The sequence below is a fragment of the Odontomachus brunneus genome, unplaced genomic scaffold (assembly GCF_010583005.1).
Source record: "Odontomachus brunneus isolate Ranch 3 - 2012 unplaced genomic scaffold, Obru_v1 Obru_scaffold_051, whole genome shotgun sequence".
Taxonomy (NCBI): domain Eukaryota; kingdom Metazoa; phylum Arthropoda; class Insecta; order Hymenoptera; family Formicidae; genus Odontomachus; species Odontomachus brunneus.
In genome coordinates, this window is record NW_022639501.1 from 1,796,526 (window position 1) to 1,814,472 (window position 17,947).

General features: G+C 39.5%; 3 protein-coding genes across 10 annotated transcripts in view; 2 read left to right on the forward strand and 1 right to left on the reverse strand.

Moving 5' to 3' along the window:
• Positions 1-1,595, forward strand: part of LOC116845320 (centrosomal protein of 290 kDa-like) — a 17,533-nt gene extending 15,938 nt beyond the window's left edge. For all 7 annotated transcript variants that reach the window (XM_032817854.1, XM_032817855.1, XM_032817858.1 and 4 more), the window contains one exon: positions 491-1,595. In XM_032817854.1, the coding sequence (XP_032673745.1) occupies positions 491-611 (121 nt within the window). In that variant the 3' untranslated portion in view covers positions 612-1,595. The remainder of the gene's footprint in view (positions 1-490) is intronic.
• Positions 1,596-1,782: 187 nt separating this feature from the next.
• Positions 1,783-17,947, reverse strand: part of LOC116845324 (2-phosphoxylose phosphatase 1) — a 20,613-nt gene continuing 4,448 nt past the window's right edge. The window contains exons 2-6 of one of the 2 annotated variants that reach the window (XM_032817870.1): positions 12,324-12,978; positions 8,803-12,257; positions 7,176-7,343; positions 5,998-6,563; positions 1,783-4,635 (exon numbers count right to left, since the gene is read on the reverse strand). In XM_032817870.1, the coding sequence (XP_032673761.1) occupies positions 3,913-4,635; positions 5,998-6,563; positions 7,176-7,343; positions 8,803-8,893 (1,548 nt within the window). In that variant the 5' untranslated portion in view covers positions 8,894-12,257; positions 12,324-12,978 and the 3' untranslated portion in view covers positions 1,783-3,912. Of the gene's footprint in view, positions 4,636-5,997; positions 6,564-7,175; positions 7,344-8,802; positions 12,979-17,947 lie in introns of both variants that reach the window. The other variant, XM_032817869.1, reaches the window with a different exon arrangement.
• The window catches only part of LOC116845322 (patched domain-containing protein 3), a 30,420-nt gene continuing 27,237 nt past the window's right edge, over positions 14,765-17,947 (forward strand). The window contains exon 1 of the mRNA XM_032817862.1: positions 14,765-15,790. The gene's annotated coding sequence lies outside the window, so the exon portion shown is untranslated. The remainder of the gene's footprint in view (positions 15,791-17,947) is intronic.

The following is a 17,947-nucleotide window of genomic DNA, read 5'->3' on the forward strand; positions in this document are numbered from 1 at the left end:
TATATATATATATTTTTTTTTTTTTTTTGCTCGGCATAATTTATGATAATTATACAATTAAGAAACACCTCGTTAGTTATATCTTCACATATGTTGACATGATCATGATTTTAAGTAATATTCAAAGGTTCCAATCGGCAGTCAATGCTTATAAAAACGTTATTACTAAAAAATGTGCAAAGTAAATTATTGAATTTGTTAAGTTAAATCTTACCAAGCGTGAAATTTACATTGTTTCTGTGATTAAACTTCGATCTCAAGATGATATTGATGGTGATAAACATATAAATTAATTAAGGTGATCGACGAGGTGTCTTTTACATAATAAATTATGTAAAAGAAAAAAATTTTTTTAAAAGAATACAAAGTACTTTGAGAGGAGAGTTTCTTAAATCAATTGTGGTAGCGAACATGTTAGAAAATACACATTCTATATATCTTATTACAATATCATACATACTAAAATTTGTATACAAATTGCGTGTTTTAGTGGAGGTAACGAACTAAGTGGCTTTACGGTTGAACAGTATTACCAACAAGTAAAAAACTTCCAACAGACAGTCGAATCAGCTATAGCAGAGTCTGGAACTAGTCACATTATCTCAGAATAACATTATATGTATATTTTTAGTACATCTAGAAATTTACCTGTACAGTGTTAGCGTTACATGTAATTGTTGAAATGGTGCGTTATAGAGGTCGTGTTTTTTAAATAGATGTGTTCACTAGGATCTTGAAATCTTCGAATTTTTAGATTATTGAACAAAATGTCAATTTTTTGAATTTGAAATTTTGAGGAAATTATTAGAAGTACTAATTTGCGTGAAGAAAAGTTTTTATACCAATTATACTATTAACATTTTTAAGAAATTGTTAAAGAGAATCTTCACTTAGTGTTCTTTGTTTCAAGATCTCTAAGTGTAGATTTCTTTATCGCTTGCTGCACTATTTTCTTCCACTTCTTTAAGAAACACGTCCTATATTTTGCACTAAACTGCAGTCGTTGATAATCGATCTGCATGGGATTTCTATTTCCGTTCGACTGCACGGTTTACATCGCACCGATTAATCGTTAATACTTGATAAAGGAATGTAAATTCCGTCAGGTCGACCGGAAGTAATCGAAACTGGGCATTTACACAAATTCTGTAATAGACTGTCGATTTTATATTTTTTTAACTGGAATCATGATATCTTTCTCTCATTGATTACGGTGGTAGAATTTCGACGTGTTATCGATAAATTTATAAGAAACCAGGCATCGTTAATGAATGAGGAAGGATGTTTGCATGTAAAGTAAGGTTTTAGGGTTACCAGATATACATGAGAGAGGCTTTTATCAGTTATTGGCGAAAGAGAAGCAATTTCTGCGAAAATCACAACGTTAAACGTTGCGTTTTCATTTACGATAATGTGTGGATTATATTACTATAGGTTATAAGTGAACCCTGCGTGCCTTGTACGCCATAAAAGCGCGTCCATTATTTATTTACCAACGGATTGTAATAAGCTTTTTATATATCGCGAGTTGCATGCAATGTGAAAACTTTTTCTGAAATCTGTAATAAAGAGAGTCAATCTTTTAATACAATGTACACAAATACTACTCATTAAATATGTACATTGACATGATAACAAGACGGTGTAGTTACGTTTCCATGAAAATGATTTTGTCTCACGCAGCGATTATACAGAAAGTTTATTAATACTTGCATATTAATATTTGCATATTGGTATTTGCAGCTTCCAATGTCATAATACAATTTTATGACACTTTGCTTTGCCAAGTGGTTCTCGTGACGCGAACACAGCGAAATCACTTTTATGAAATGCAAAGGTTAAATGTTATTGAGTGAACACGCAGGTACTGCTTAATTACCTATTCGAAGTAAAGGCATAGTCATAAAAAGGCTTGTCGTATATATACTTTGTTTAAAACGATGATCGATTTTGTTTATTAGTTTTCTTTTGTTGTATATATAAGTATGTGTTACAGTTGATTACGTATATTACGTATATTAATAATTGGGGAAGAAATACGACTGCATTTTCAGTATGTATATATTCTCTTGGAGCACTATTTACATATATACAGTAGAGTGTGTGATAAAATATATGATAATCGATCAATCGGTTCGTTAACACTACTTCTTCCCTGGATTTGTCTAAATTTAAAGTCTTAGATGTAATCTATAAAGATAAGGCTTGCTCTTTGCTAAGATGATAATTTATATATTCCCTTTCTTAATCTTCTGCAATTTGCTTATAATTCTGGACAATTTTTCTTAAATTTTTGTAACTGTGCGTTTGTATAGCAAGATGTATGTGTGTGTGTGTATGTCTCTTTTGAAAATCCAAATTATATATTTTATCCTAAATGTAATGAAAATGAAATAGAATGAGAGTAAGAGAGAGAGAAAAAGTGAGAATGTTTGGTACTTGATTATTTCGAAACAACAAAAACTATTTTCCTGCTATCTTGGAAAAACAGTTTTAAATCGCGTATATCCAGCCGCACTAACGTAAGAGAAATTTATTAGGAAGATTGAAAGAGATTATATATCTTCTGAAACTTTTTCAAATGTTAAGTCCAATACCTGCGAAGCATAATTTAAAGTTGTTTTTCTTGCGAGAAGCTACGCATGTCGTTAAGTTCATTCTGTAGCGAGAAATTTGACTCTCGGCATGCTCTGTTGTCAGTTTTTCCAGACAGATTCGGTTATTTTCAGTGTTACTAGTATTCCAATAAAAACTGCCAAATATAGTGTAATTATATGACTGATGTCAGCTGACATTCGATCTATCTCAGAGCTCGGAATTAGTTGCCCATTTCGGCTGATTCTCAGGAACTACGCCTTCTATCTTCCCCTTGCCGCGAGCGGGTCACGAAAATGACGGCCAGTCGCGGCTTCAAGCTTGGAGGCCCGAACTTTTGTGACCCGCTCGCGGCAAGGGGAAAATAGAAGGCGTAGCTCCTGAGAATCGGCCGAAATGGGCAACTAATTCCGAGCTCTGGTCTATCTGATTAGACGAATCGTATTGGGATCCTAGCAACACGTTGGAAAGAAACATCGAGAATCTGTCTGGAAAATATGACCATCAAACTCGCAACACACCGAAAGTCAAATTTCTCGTTATAGAACGAACTTAGCGGCATGTATAGCTTCTTGCAAGAAAAACAACTTCAAATCACACTTCTGAGCGCATTGGACTTTAGTATTAATTACTTTCATGTTAGTTCAGTATTTTTACCTATAATCTTGAGATGGAAGTTTGTTCCATCCATTCGATAGATCCATCTAGCGTGCAAAAAGTGAGTTAAAAAGAATTGATAAAAATTCATTTCGTGAAGTTTCAAACTTCTAATCTTCGTGAAAAGTGATTAATCTTGCAATTATCGAATTTGCTACTCTACTCCTTTCTACTTCTACGTGTTATACTCAGTTTCTTCGGTTAACCTCCGGTTAACTTTATCAGTTATTTCATTGGAATTGACCAATCGCATTTATGGTTGGCGAGAGTTAACCAGTCACGGTTAACATTTAACCGATAGATAAAGTTAACCGGAGGTGAAGAGATTGGGCATTAATCTTCCTTCTAAGACGGTGTATGTCATATCGGGATTTTGAAGAAACAGCAATCCCTTACCTAGAATTAAGATATATTAAAGTAATATTCATCCTTCCCATATTTCATGTTTGGCATTTAGATACGTCGCTAAGTGTACGCCAATATATCGAGAGTAAAAAGAGATAAAGGGGAATCCAAAACTGTGAAAACTGCAAGTCCCGACTTCGAAGACAACGTGTTTCTATGTAAGATCACCAAAATGAATTTCTGTCAATTCCCTTTAACGCGTCTGCTTCTTGTGTAGGTTCATGTTGCTTCGCGAGCGACTACCGGCCGTCAATCCTAGCGCATCCTGTGACTCGAACAAGCGTCCTTGAAGTTTGTCGCATTGAACGGCACGAAATAGTCGTCGTGCAATTGCCTGATGATATTCTCTATCGGGCACAACTTGACGCTCTTTTTGCCCGTCTGCTCGCCGTCGTCGCTGTAGACGTTGGCGTTCCTGCAGAACGGGATCTTCGGGGTGAGATCTCGGCCGTTGGCGACCACGCGAAAGTAGAAGTCGCTGGCCAGACGATTGTCGTTTCGCGGGTTGATCTTGTAAACCTCGATCACGAGCCTGGAGGCGTAGTGCGTCGCCATGTCCGAGACTATCCCGAGGGCCGTGGCGAGGTACTCCAGGGTCTTGTCGTGGCCGGAGTAGAAGACGACCTTGGGCCTGGCTTCGGAAATGATGCGCAGCATAAAGGTGACGATGCTGCGCAACATCCCGTACGCCTTCAGCAGCCCGTACTTGTTACGGCTGCTGCTCTTGGCGATCTGCTTCGACTCCCAGTCCGTGTAAGCGAACAACCCGGTAACGTGGTCGCTCTTCACGCACGTCCGTTGCGTGTCGAGGTCCGCGCACGGCAGCGAGGCTCCGTGGCACACGTATGTTAATAACGCGTCCCTCAGCGTGTTGGGATCGCAGGTCTGCGCTTGATCCGGAAGCTCGAATACAGCATTCGCCGCCTGTCTGATCAGCTCGCTAACGGCTGGATGAGACTTCAAATGACTGCTGGTCTCCTGGAGAAAGTTGAGATAACTTGAGCACGCAGAAAACAATTGCCGAGATTTATGTAAAGTTTTCCCAGTGTTTTTCATACAAACTAAATGTTCTTTTTCAGTGAGTAAACTATGTATGAGTTACTTTCCAGTATTTATGAGTAAAAAATGAAAGATAATGCATCTCTTAAATGATTTAAAAGAGTATTTTTCTCACATAGAACTGTGAAATTTGCGAATTTGAAGAAACGTTATAGATTGATTTAGAAAGTAGAACATGAATGTAAAATTTAAAACACTTGTCTGTATGTATGTGAAAATTTTGATGTTTCATTTAAAAAAAAACCGTTTTATTATCAGAGTTTTATTTAGATTTAATAATAGACATTTATAAATTTGCCACAAGAGTTGTCGTTCCCCGTATGATGCTCTGCAGATTTAATGATACTTTTCAATTAAATATTTAATATTTTGGACCCATATTTCCAAAATCTTAATTCGGCAAATTTAATTACCGAAATATATATGTCAGATGAAGGAAAAATATGGTAAAGTTTTACCCGGAATTTTAACTGACAAGTTCAAATTCGTATATATTCGTATACGCGTTCGACATCCGCGATAAAAAGAGAGAAGTGGACAGCGAACGTAGCTAACTGTGAACGTTCGATACATTTTTATCGCTAAACAAAATATAAAAAACCATGTTCTTTTTATCCATTAAAAAAAATGTAACTGTATACTCTTCAATATATTCCAGCACGGTCCGTATATCACTTGCGATATGCATCTACGTGTCACAAGTAGAGCGCAGACAGCGGACGCTTTAAAGAGAGATTTATTTTCGTCGCAAAAAAGTTATTATCGCCTGAAAGTTTAATCAAGTTGCACGTTGAAAAACAACTTTTAACGTCACATCTGGCAGGACGACTCGGGCCGGCCTAAGTAACTTTATCGGGTTTTCTGAGAAAGCGGAAAGTGCAACTACATTGGCACAAATTATTTAACACGTCCCTCAGAGAAACTGGGATAACATTTTCGGCCGGTCGAAAATCTGGACGCGAACGTTACTTATCGAATCTCCTTTAAAGAGAACGAAGAGCGACTCGTCATGGACGGACTTTATATATCTGTTTAGAAAGCAAAATAATTAATTGGAGGAAGCGCTTTATCGATACCAAACCGATATACTTTGCATAATTATTCGTAAAGTTTCTAGACCGTTCGAATTTTAGGACGCGACTTATAATGTAAACATGATTCCATTCTAACAAATGAATTATGTATGTTCAACACGTATTTCTTCAAGTTTTCTTTCATGTAAGACGACTCGTATTTCAATTATTTGTAGTTTTTCTCGATGTTATTTGTCGCTCTTGTTACCTTCAGATATTGTTTCAAAAACTTTTCGGCGGCGGGACAGGCGCACTCGTTATTGCAAAACGCGTAGCTCTGGCTCTCCTGCAGACTGATCCTCGCCAAGCTCTGGAAGCCGTCATTCTCGAAGAGCGCGTAGAGCAAGGCCACGGCGCTCTGTACGGTCCTCCGGTAGGAAGTGCTGTAGACGATGATGTCCTTGCCGAAGGAGGTGCCGTTGCCGAGGTTGAGCTTGTGGTAGTACGCGTTTCTCAGTAGAATACCGGTTTTCAGCAATTGCAAAATACCTAGCGTGGTCAATTGGCCGATTTTGCAATCGCGTGCGTTCGCCGGCAGTATCGGTAATCCGTGAAACGGGCCCAGGAATTGGGCCCAGGCGGTTCTCGAATAGCTGGACACGTTCTGCACGAAATTCACGTAATTCTCGTAGATTGTCTCCAATTCCGTCGCGCTGCCGAATTCACCGCCGCAATTGATATTGCTTATATTTCGTATGTGCGTCAAAGGGCCTCTGTCTCCGTGGCGAATGAAAATCAGTATACCGCCTAGGGTCAGGTTGCCGTCAACTCTTCCTGTTCCGTGAAAGAAACGTATAATTACGTATCATGCGTGTAATAATGCGTTTCGCAGAAAAAAAATGCAATTCAATGCAGTGCAATTTTACTTTAACTCCAGTCGAAAGGGGATTTTGTTAATTTTATGTTTCATGACTTTTTCTTTAAAAGGGAACAAGCTAATATTTATGAAATATATCGCGAGGGAAATATATAAAACGCAAATATATATTAAATTTCGTATACCTGAAAGTTTCTCAAGTTACTCTCTAAAGTAAAAGTAGTAAAAGAAAATACCTTCTTATGTAAATAACGGATATCTCTTCAATTCTTTTGTATTATATTATTACTCAACGCAGCTGTGTACTCTTTGTAAAATTCGCTAGAAGAAAGCTTATTATTTACGACGAATGAAACTTTTAAAATTCTACTTTTCAACTGGAGTTGAATCTGTTATATAATCATAATAGATTAATAGAGAACTCTCCCACTTTACGCGCGATGGCTCTTATCGATCTCGTGTAAAAATATCTACGTCGTGACTAGAATTATTTTTTAACCTTGATACTCGATACTCGATACGCTCCAAATTTTGGAGTGTAGAAGTTTACAGGCAATTGTATAGCGTACCTTCGGTGTCTGCGACTATTTCGTGTGGTAAATTGCAAAAACGAAAGATCTTCTTTGTCTTTGCGTCCGGTTTTAAATTTCTTGGGAACTCTCGAAGTGACAAGTCGTTGTTCAGAACTCTTGTTTGCACCGAGGTTTTCTCGTCTACGCCAATATATTTGTACATACCTGTTTACATACATATATACATACATACATACGTACATACAGAAGTGTAAAGTATGTAAAGTAGTTAAGATCGAAAACCGGAAACACTTGGCGTGTCCGAGTCGCATTAAAGCACACGTAAACGTAATTACGAAATCTCGATTTTTGCGCGAAAACTATAGAATATTTTAACGCAATTAACATATGATACGTACTCGTGAGTACAATTTATTAAGGCTTATGTTTTAATGAGACTCGGACACGCCAAGTATTTTTGGCTTTCAATTTTAATTTCACTTTTTCCGAAATTTTCTACCACGGAAGAAGCTCCGAAATGGACCAAAACATTTGGTATACCTATATAAATGTTAGCTTATAGTATTTGTGTGCAAAACACTGCTGTTGCAACAGATTCTTTTTTATTTCTAGCTAACACAACTTTCAAATATCACTATTTTTGCAGGAACTGTTCTCACTTGACGTAACTTCATGATGTCGTTCTTTTCTATAGGAAATAAATGTCTCAAAAGTCTTTTTTGAATTTTTTTTATATATAAGTAAGTTTAAATTAATAAGTATTTTCAGTTTTATGCTTTTTACCGTATACAAGTTTGAATGTTTTGTTATGTACATTTTTTATTTTCCTGTACTCATTTGTCATACATGTCGACGATGATTAAACGCTTCCTTTATTTTATGACAAAAATAGAACAAAATAGAGTCGTCGTTATAATGCAACGCAATAATATTCAGCTATACAGTCCATTATTGGAAAACTAAACTGCGTTCTATTATTATAGTTCCATTATTAAAACTAAAGTGACGAACAGAAGCGCTTAAGTAGCCGCGCGATAACGTCTCTACAACCTACATTTAAAAATAAAAATCCACCAATCGTGTCACAAGAATTCGATATCTAAAGATCTCGGAATTTTCGATGAGCTGACAATCGCCACTGTAAAAGCAACAAAGATCTTGAAAATCAAAGGTCTTGCAGTTAAAAGTCATGAAAAAAATCTAACGAATTAAAAATTTACGGATAAAGAAGATAATTTTAATTGCTCAAGTCGTCCACGGGTAAATATAGAATTCGCTTTGTGCGATTTTTAAACTTGAGCGTTTGACATTTAAGTGAACAAAAAAACAACGCTTCGTACAATTAGTGTCACTTTAACAAACGTATAGATCGGTTTTCACACCGAAATCTGAGGGTCGCGATCATAAATCTTCTTCTCTAAAGTGAATTCATGAATAATGAGAATTTTCTAGCTTGAAAGCATTTGGAAATGTTCACTTTTCGCGAGTTTACTGTAGAGGAAAAATTTCATAATCTTTCCCAGCTGAGCCGGCCGCATGTCTCGTTAGTCTCCACGAGGTTTTCAACTGTTAATTTTTTAAAATATCCAATCGGGAGCATTCTCACCCGACCTGTCCTTCCGTACCGCAATGCACAAAATTAGCGACAAGAGATAATCATTACCAGCGACCAGCAGGAAGATCCATACGCTGAGGATCACGTAGCAATAGAACGCCTTGTGTTGGTAGGACAACCGGACCATTTCTGCGAGCATCCCTCAGCGGTTTCAGGCCCCGCGGGACCGATTCGCAGGCCAAAGAGCGGTAACGACGTCCCGTCACTACGGCTACGACGGCGAAGAGCGACACGACGAGGACGCAGTTGGCTTGCCGTCCTGCTTGAGGCCGCTCGAAGCTGCATCTTCAAGCACCCTTCGTCCACCCTTTCCGCATATTTGTCGGCAGCCCAGCGACGCACCTGATCACCTGATCAACGCGAAGAATCCCGAGCGGCGATGAGGACAGCGACGGCGACGGCGGCGGCGGCTGCGGCGACAGTAGCAGGAAAAATCGCCGACTTCCTTGCGCGTCTTCCCGAGGTGGAACTGCCGGTCTTGGCATGGCGATAACAGGGGTAGATATGCCAGGGTGTTTGAAGCGCAGGCGCTACCACCGGCTGCCCTCCACCCCTGAAGAATCGAGTAGTTTCCCGCGATGGGATAGTCGGTCTACAGGGTGGCTTTCGCGCAACGTTTATCGACCTTCTTTTATCCGCGCGGTTATCAATTGGAAAGCCCAGTCAGCAAGAGCCGGTCGGTTATGCACTTTCTGTCGAGAATAGAGTTTCACGTCGTCTCGCGAAATATTAAAAGTAGATCTGTGAATACGATCGTGGGCTTTCTCTGACAATTACTGGCCGGCGCGAGGATGGATCATCCGACATTCTGCGTCTGACCGACTTTTACACGAGACATAATCTCCTCTTTAATACATGCATGTAAAAAGTACTGGTTTTTGCTTCCAGCGTAAATTACTGTGATGCAATCATATCGTAATCGCGTCAAGTTTCCCTCGCCGTCTAATCCGTTCAATCTCCTTTCCGTGAAGACGGAGCTTATGATTCTGCTTGCGAAGTTGAAATGAAGGATTGAGAGCGATATGGTTTCTGCCTTTTCTTTTTCTATCTGATGTACTTTTCATATTTATCCATATTCCAATATATGTGTGACATTATTCCAATATGACGTCTCAATGCATATGTATAGAAATGATCTCTATGGCTATTTAATACAATAGAACAAGTGGAAAAGCCCAGCCACGACGGTTTTTGCTTTTAAAGCTTTCGACTGTGAAGCTTTTAAAGTTTACAAACCGCTCGTTGCAAGTGGTTATTATTAGAACTGCGATGTCGCGAATTCCGTGATAATTTCTCCCACATGTTTCGAACTGCTCGTCGCAAAAAATCACCGGCACTACAGTGTCGCGTACATATTTTTTTTCGTATTCCATATGTTTGACCAAAGGCCAGATTTACAGTTTACATCACAACACACAGACGTTGCCAGATATTCGAGTCAGTTAAAGTCAGTTACAATCTCAACTCCGTGCGCGGAATTAATTAGTTTCGAATTGTCGACTGCGGAATGTCTATCATTACGATCGAATCGTCCATCACTGAGCTCGTCTGCGTCTCTTTTTATACACGTTTTAATGTTGAAAAAGCATCATATTCACGATTTCAGCATTGATTCCAGCGGCGGTCCTTGATTCGGCGAGATCTTCCAAGAGCCGAATGACCGTGAAAAGCAAATTTCAGTTGTCGCCGCCGAGGAAAGCGGATGCTGATGTTGCCAGTCGGCTTCGCCGCGCTCTCTCGGCTCGGCGGTAAATATATTCCGTTTAAGACTGATGGTTAGATTGTCCCGCAGTTGACGGTTAGTCTCGAGTTCTCATATCAGGGCAGTTGACGCGAGTTACATCGGCGCGAGTTACACACGAGTAATCGCGCCCGTCTACTACATCGTCGCCGGGCACGCAACCGTCATTGGTAATTGAACGCCCCCGCGACATTGTAAACTCAAACGATTCTCAGACGAGAGCGATATTCCTTGTTAATAAGGGCCCGTCTGAAACCGATGCCTTGCCTTGCCGAGGCAAGGGGACACGCCTTGGTAAAGTGGCTGCGCGACTCAAACAAACAAATCGATCAAAGGAAACTCTTGTTCGTTCTCTGTGTAGTCAAGAGATTATTGTTGCCATGCCTTCCTAGAAGTGTCCTACCGCTGTTATCACACTACTTTTTTAATGCTTTAATTTATTTAATATACGCTATATATTTATACATATTTATTTAATATTTTATAATATTCTGATTTTGTTTTAATTTTAGTGTGTTTTAATTTAATGTGTTTTAATTTTCTTGATGTTTCAATTTATTGCTCATTAAATCGGTATTAATCTTCACTTGTAATTCGACATCGTCAGAAAATGTTGACCTTGTGTTCTGCTAAAAATATTCAATCTTGTATATTCAATCAAGTATTTTGCCCTCAATGTAATTCTTCATCATATATATCTTGCCGAATAAGACAGAAATTGGATTTCCCACAAATAATGAAAATATGTAGCTTGCGAAAATCGCGTGTATAGCTATCAACGGCCCTTAATTTGACTCTGTCAACAAATTTTGATCTTTTCTTCTATCTAAAGGTGTCAAATTGCTCTATTATCGTCTTTACGTTAGAGCAATTGATATTTCTAACGTCTATTATGTCGCATCAAGAGATCAGAGCAATGATGTAACACGTTATATGCATTGCTCTGCAGAGGAAGAGAGAAAGAGGGAGAGACAAAAAGAAAAAGAGAGAGAGAAAATAAATCGTAATAAATATGCGATAACAGTGATAGGATATTTTCAGACAGATACGTCAATCGCTTTGAGTCGAGTCAGTTGGAGAGATCTGAGCCAAACAAACAATAAACACGCCGTGGTCATGCTCGTCGCGCAACGATTCGTTCGTTTACAGCTGAAATTCGGCTTCTCGTGACTTCGTGCGACCACTTCGGCGAGCGAATATTGCTCGTAATTCGTTCGATAATTCGATTGCCAAGATCAGTGTATCTTCTTATGCTGCCCACCAGCAATACTTTCAAGTATTGCCAATCGCGCGCAAGCACGAGTGCACGAACCCTCACCGTCTCGTTATCATTATCACCATCATCGTCTACCCACGTGCCTGATCTCGTAGCCTTGGCAAGATCATTGCCACCGTCACGATCATACGCGGAATGTCATTGTGATAATCATAACAAGCGTCTCCATTGCTAAATGCGTAGTAGTCAAAATCGATGATTTCGTCGGGCTGATAATCGGGCCATCTTTTATAGAGATTGCCTTAAACACCCCAGAGTAAGCCCGTCCAAGGAAGCCATCAACGAGCCATGTCGTCCTTTTCGGTTCAATACGAATTGTCACGAGAGACTCCGTTCGTCTCGCGAGAATTCATTGGTGTACTCTCGCTGAAATACATTCAGTAATACGTTGAAGTCGGAGTCGCGGTCTTGATCGTAATCAAAAGGGGACGTGCTCTTATTAAAATTAATAAAATCCAAGCTAATGGAAGCAAGCGCGTCTGAAAGCTAAATTAGAGCATGTGATAATGTATGTCAAATCAACCCAGATAGCATAAAACATATCAGAATCACCTTGGATGTGTCCCGGATGCTTTAGAGAGTGCCGTAGGACGTCCTGAGTACATTCAAGATAACCTCAGAACGTTCTTTGTAATCTGGAAAGTCAATCTTAGAGATGCAGCCATCTAGATTCGGTACTCCTCGTATTTTCTGGTACATTTAATTATGTATGTAATATTTTATTTAATTCTTGATGTGTAAATTATATTAAAATAACAAACTTTCGTACAAATTCTCTTCGATTTTGCTGTTTTTAATAATTCAGTAATAAACTGTCAGTAAGGTGTATTTTGCTGAAAAACATAATAACTTTCGCTGGAAACATAGCAAGTGTTTTGGTAATACGTTTTAATATAAAAGTAGCACATATGAAGTAAAAGAATAGTGATTTATTGCAGAATGTCGATTCATTTCTAGGTTACAAAATAATAATTTTTGCTGTAAAATATTCCTTTCAAAATAACTGTGTTCTTGGTTTTCAGTTTTCTAGAGCACACTAGTGGGTCTAGCTTTCTCAAAAGATTCCACATGGGTAGTAATCCATGCAGCTGGAAAACTCGAATCATCTATTCGGTATTGCAGAAAAAGGTCGTCCGCACCTGCTCGTATTATGATCTGACCTGAAACCGGTCTGTTTCTGTAGCCCATCCACTGTTTCTATAGCCCACTGAAAAAAAGGAAGAAAGAAGGAGAAAAAATACTAGAAAATTTATTTGTGAGATATGAAGTTTATTTTCGTGAAAAATAAAGCTTATTTCTGCGAATGAACTTTATAGCCCACAAATAAATTTTCCAATGTTCCTTTCTCAGTACACATTCGTACGTTTGTTGAATTAAACAGATTTAGAAAAATCGTTAAGAATACCGGCGAAGAAATATCACTTTTGAAAGATCATTTATTCTCGAATACGAAGCTTCACTCTCGATGAATATATTAATAATTTTCTGAAGCAATTTTTAGAATACTAACCGCCGCTTTAGAGAGAAACAGAGAGAGAGAGATTAATAAATTCCACGACAGAAATGAAGCGGTAGAATTCTAATGGCTCGTGGTTAAACGCGAGAATTAATAATTGAGACGAGACCGAGATAAATCATTATTTAGTCATGCGAGTCATGCGCGCCAACTGCGGCGTTGAATAAATTTTCGAGAGAAAGATGGACTTTCGCAGATCCATAGAGATCGTAATCGCAGAGCGATCGGATCGATCGGGCAGATACGTGATGCAACACGGAGAACGCAGAACGTAAAAGTACAGCGTGTATGCTACTCTGTGCTACGGCGGCCGGTTCGAAAGTCCTATCGCTCTTGTTGCAATCAACACAGGGGTGGAAGGTCAGCTGAAACAGCTTGACGTCTTGTAAAGATAATGTATTTACGATGTCAACTTTCCTTTGTCCCTCTCGATGTGCGTATAATAATTCGTTATCTTCGCGGAGCGCATAAACTGGCTAATATCTCTCCATTCATTCGACGTTCCGTCGAAAACGCTGCATGTCGCAGTGAGTATCTCCGGGTATTTTTAATGATTTCAGTCGTGCGTTACGGTAAATAAGAGCAACGTTAAAGAACGCAACGCCAACAATAGTCAAGTGAACAACATCAAGTGAACGCACTTGGAAATTATTCAATGCTAAGTATTAAAGATTCGTGGCGAATCGCAAACCTCGACATTGGCTTTTCTGCTACGTCGATAATTTTACCCCAAATATGATTTTCTTTCCATTAATATCTTTTTGGGTGTCATTACTAGTACATCATCTTTTTGTTTTTTCTTTATTTGCGCACTGGCTGTAATTAATTCTCTCTTTATATTTATCCTTCTATTCAACTGAATATCGAAGAGCCTTGAACTTATTTTTTTTTCTTTCAACTTAACGTCAGAATTAATTATAAAAAACAACATATATACATATTATATACGTATTATATGCGACGCGATACTCTCTCACTGAAGCAGATGACTGCATCACGACGTTTGATTAGCTTCTTACATTTTTTCATTAGCTAGCACATTTTTTCGCTTCGCCCGTGCTAGATTGAACTCGCACTCGCGCTCCGATCGAAATTAGAACGCATTATCGAGACCGCGTACGTTGCGATTTCATGGCCGGATGTTATTTTCCGAGATATCAGGCAGTGGAAACGGCCGGCGGATTACCACGTGCGGCGTGTCGAGCGAACCGAAGACCGAATCGATCTCGAGCCATTACGCAAATCAAACGCAAAGCGGAATTGACCGTGCGGGCGTTTTTCAAAACGGCGGCCATCCGTTTATGTGGATGCGTGCGATCTGCCAGCAAGGAAGTGCCAAACTAGATAAGCGCGCTGCCACATTCATTACTTCCGTCTACCACGGATGCGCCACGCTTCAACGCATTCGAGTTGCATCGCCGAGAGAAGATCGGTTCATCTCCGAGATTATACAGGATGGTTCGCCATTATCGACCGTTTCTCTCACATAATTCTCAAGCGTGCGCGATATATTCTATTTCCACTCTCTCCCGCAGGAATCTCGTTTCATCTCGCGATCCCGGGTCGCGATGAATTTTGTCCCGTTAGGTGTAATTGTATCTTAATCGCAAATTCTCGATTGTCATCCTAAAGAAGCTTGTGAATAAATTATAAAACTTCCCGCGATATCTCTCCCGCGGTTCTCCGTCGCGACGAAGGTAGAGACCCAGACAGCGCAATCCACTAAAAGGTGTCTTAAATACTACGTCAAAAAGCTCTGCCACTCCTCTGAACGTCTTTTGGACGTCTTTCGGACGTCTTTGAGACATCTTTTAGTAATTTGTGCCGTCTGGATAAACTGTCCCGCAAATTCCTCGACTTTTTTCAGACAGAGCGCAAGAGACAGGGAGAATGAGGGAAGAGAAATGGCGCGCTGAAGGTCCCGAAGCTGTTTCTCCAAATTCGCCGCCAATCGATCCGACACGCAAGTCGATTTTGAGGGATTTTCAATTCACCATCGGCTGCACGGCTGGTGACGTTTCCCTACGGCGTTGATTGATCTCTCGCCCGCGAATGCTTCACGCTGCGAGCAGTGGTGAGGAGGATCGGAGCGGCTCTCTCGACTATGAGTGGGTACGAGCGGAATCTCGTACAGCACGCCGAACAGTTCGAATCTCGCTTCCCCGCGACGACGGTCGCCCGTGCGCTCTACCACGCTCGCCTCGCTCGAATTTCGATCTTCGATCATGATACGCGGACGGACGAAGACGTGCAGGTGAAACGTGTCGTTACCCGCCGCGTTACCTGCTCGCCGACTCGCCTGTCTCGCTTTCATAGAAAACAGGAGGGACACGTGTCGTTGCGTAAGCAAGAGGGGACCGAGAAGAAGAGAGTAAAAGTAAATCGACGTCGAAGCCGGGATTTCTTTCGCCGGGAATATCTTTCGTTGGTGGTGACAAAGTTTGTGCGAAGCTCGTGGAGGGTTTAATCGAAGCTGGTTCCCAGCCGGATCGTGAGAGGCAAGGTAATTCTCCATTGTGCGGATCGAGATAATCCGCAAACGCGCGCGTGCGAATCGATTCTGGCGGATTTTGAATTTGCGCGCTACGGAGTGTCCGGGTACGTGAGTCTCGAGGACCTCCCTTAGTTTTGGTAAACTGTTAGTCGAGGGATCGACGTACAATCGGAAGGGACAAGGGACTGTCATAAATCAACGCACACACAATTAACATCAATCGCTACCGAGACGTACGCGTCGGCCGGACATGGCAGAGCAGCGTCGTGCATACGCGACACGTCCACTAACGTTTTCCGATATGTCTCCCTCGTAATGTAAAACACAAGTGTTATTTTGCGTGACAATTATTTAAAGAGATGTGTGGTCTGTGCGGGGGAAGTTCCTCTGGAACTCGGAGTGTCGAGTGAATGTGTTATAAAGCAGTTGGATACTCATTTAAACATCATTGGTTCGACGTCAATAATAGATCTGTTTGTCTCGCCGTTTTTCCGTACTTTTTTTATTAAAAATAAAAATGGTTACACGTTTTCGTTACATTTTGAAAGAAAGAGGTTTCCAGTTTGTCCTGAATGTATGTTTGTGTGTTCCCTCAAAACTTGGAAATCATCAGAGATATTGAAGTGAAATTTTTTTTCGTAACTTGTTTTAATATGTTATCAATATGGTTCTTAGATTGTTGTCACATTATCCGGGTTTGTTGAGGTGATCTAGAAATTTGATATTTCCATCATTTCCTTGAAAATACGGAAACGTTCAGAAATACAAGAAGAGACTTTCATTTTCGACTGATTTTTTAAAAATAAACTTTTAGCAAATAAAAAATACAAAATAAAAAACTTAAAAAGAAATTAACCGACTTCAGAAACCTTTGAAATCCCCAAAAGTATGCAATAATTTTGAATCAATATTCGTATGCAGCTACGAATCTATGGTAATATTTTAACGCTGTTAAAAGTAAACGCGAAAATAACAAATTAAGTAGTTAACTAACTACAAAGCTATAAGGAGATAAATAATAAAAGAGAATGTATATGATTATTAACTCGATCAAATCAGGTTTTCACGCCAACTTTCAATGTCGTAAGACTTCCGATGTCGAATAGGAGATTGTAAGTTCATAGAAACGTTGATTCAAAATTATTTTATATTCTTTACGACTTTTAAGGTTTTTGAAGGCGGTTTATTTATTTATTTTAAATTTTGTACGTAGCACATATTTTCAGATAGATCGATAGATAGATAGATAGATAGATAGATAGATAGATAGATAGATATATATATATATATATATATATATATATATATATATATATATAGAGAGAGAGAGAGAGAGAGAGAGAGAGAGAGAGAGTAGAATCAAAATACTAATAGAAAATGCGAGTATATAAACGGATCTGTTGTAGAGTAATTAATAAAATTAAATTAATCTTATACGATTCGCTGAGTCGATAGTAACGACGCTTAAGCAAATAACACATGACGTCTCTATTACCATTCATAACGTCCATTACTAATCACGCGGACAATGCGATATAATATCAGATAATTTTATCGACACGGTGTCGAAAAAGAAGAGAAAAACGCCGTGAAGAATCGAGATGCATTTTGCAGAAATATCTTTCCACGTTTAGGGCTAATGAGCGTGCGCTTCCTCGTTAAAGCGCCCTGTCTCGCGGAAGAGCGCTCGGTGAATGCAGTCCGTGTAAACAGGAAGCGGTTTCGTTATTACGAATATGTTATGCCCACGCGGTTTGGTGTTAGCCTTAGTCATCGTTTATGGGCACTCGAGATTATAAGCTCGGTCGCCAACTCACTTTCATGTTAAGCCATTATTCCAACACCACTTATTAACCCATTAAAGGCCATTGTACCGTTCCTAAACAATAAAATAATGATGACTTCATGGTGGGAATAGCATCGCTACGAGGAACCGCAGATGTCAGATTTTGTGGAAGTGATTACGCGCGCCCTCGCTTCACGCGAGAGTTGTGTATATGTGTGTATATATCGTAGAATTAAAGTTGCATCCGTCAAAGAGAAATGGGAAATTCCTGTCAAAATTTTTTCAAATTTGCCTTAAGAGAAGCTAGTTGTCAGAAACAGAGAGAGAGAGAGAGAGAGAGAGAGAGAGAGAGAGAGAGAGAGAGAGAGAGAGAGAGAGAG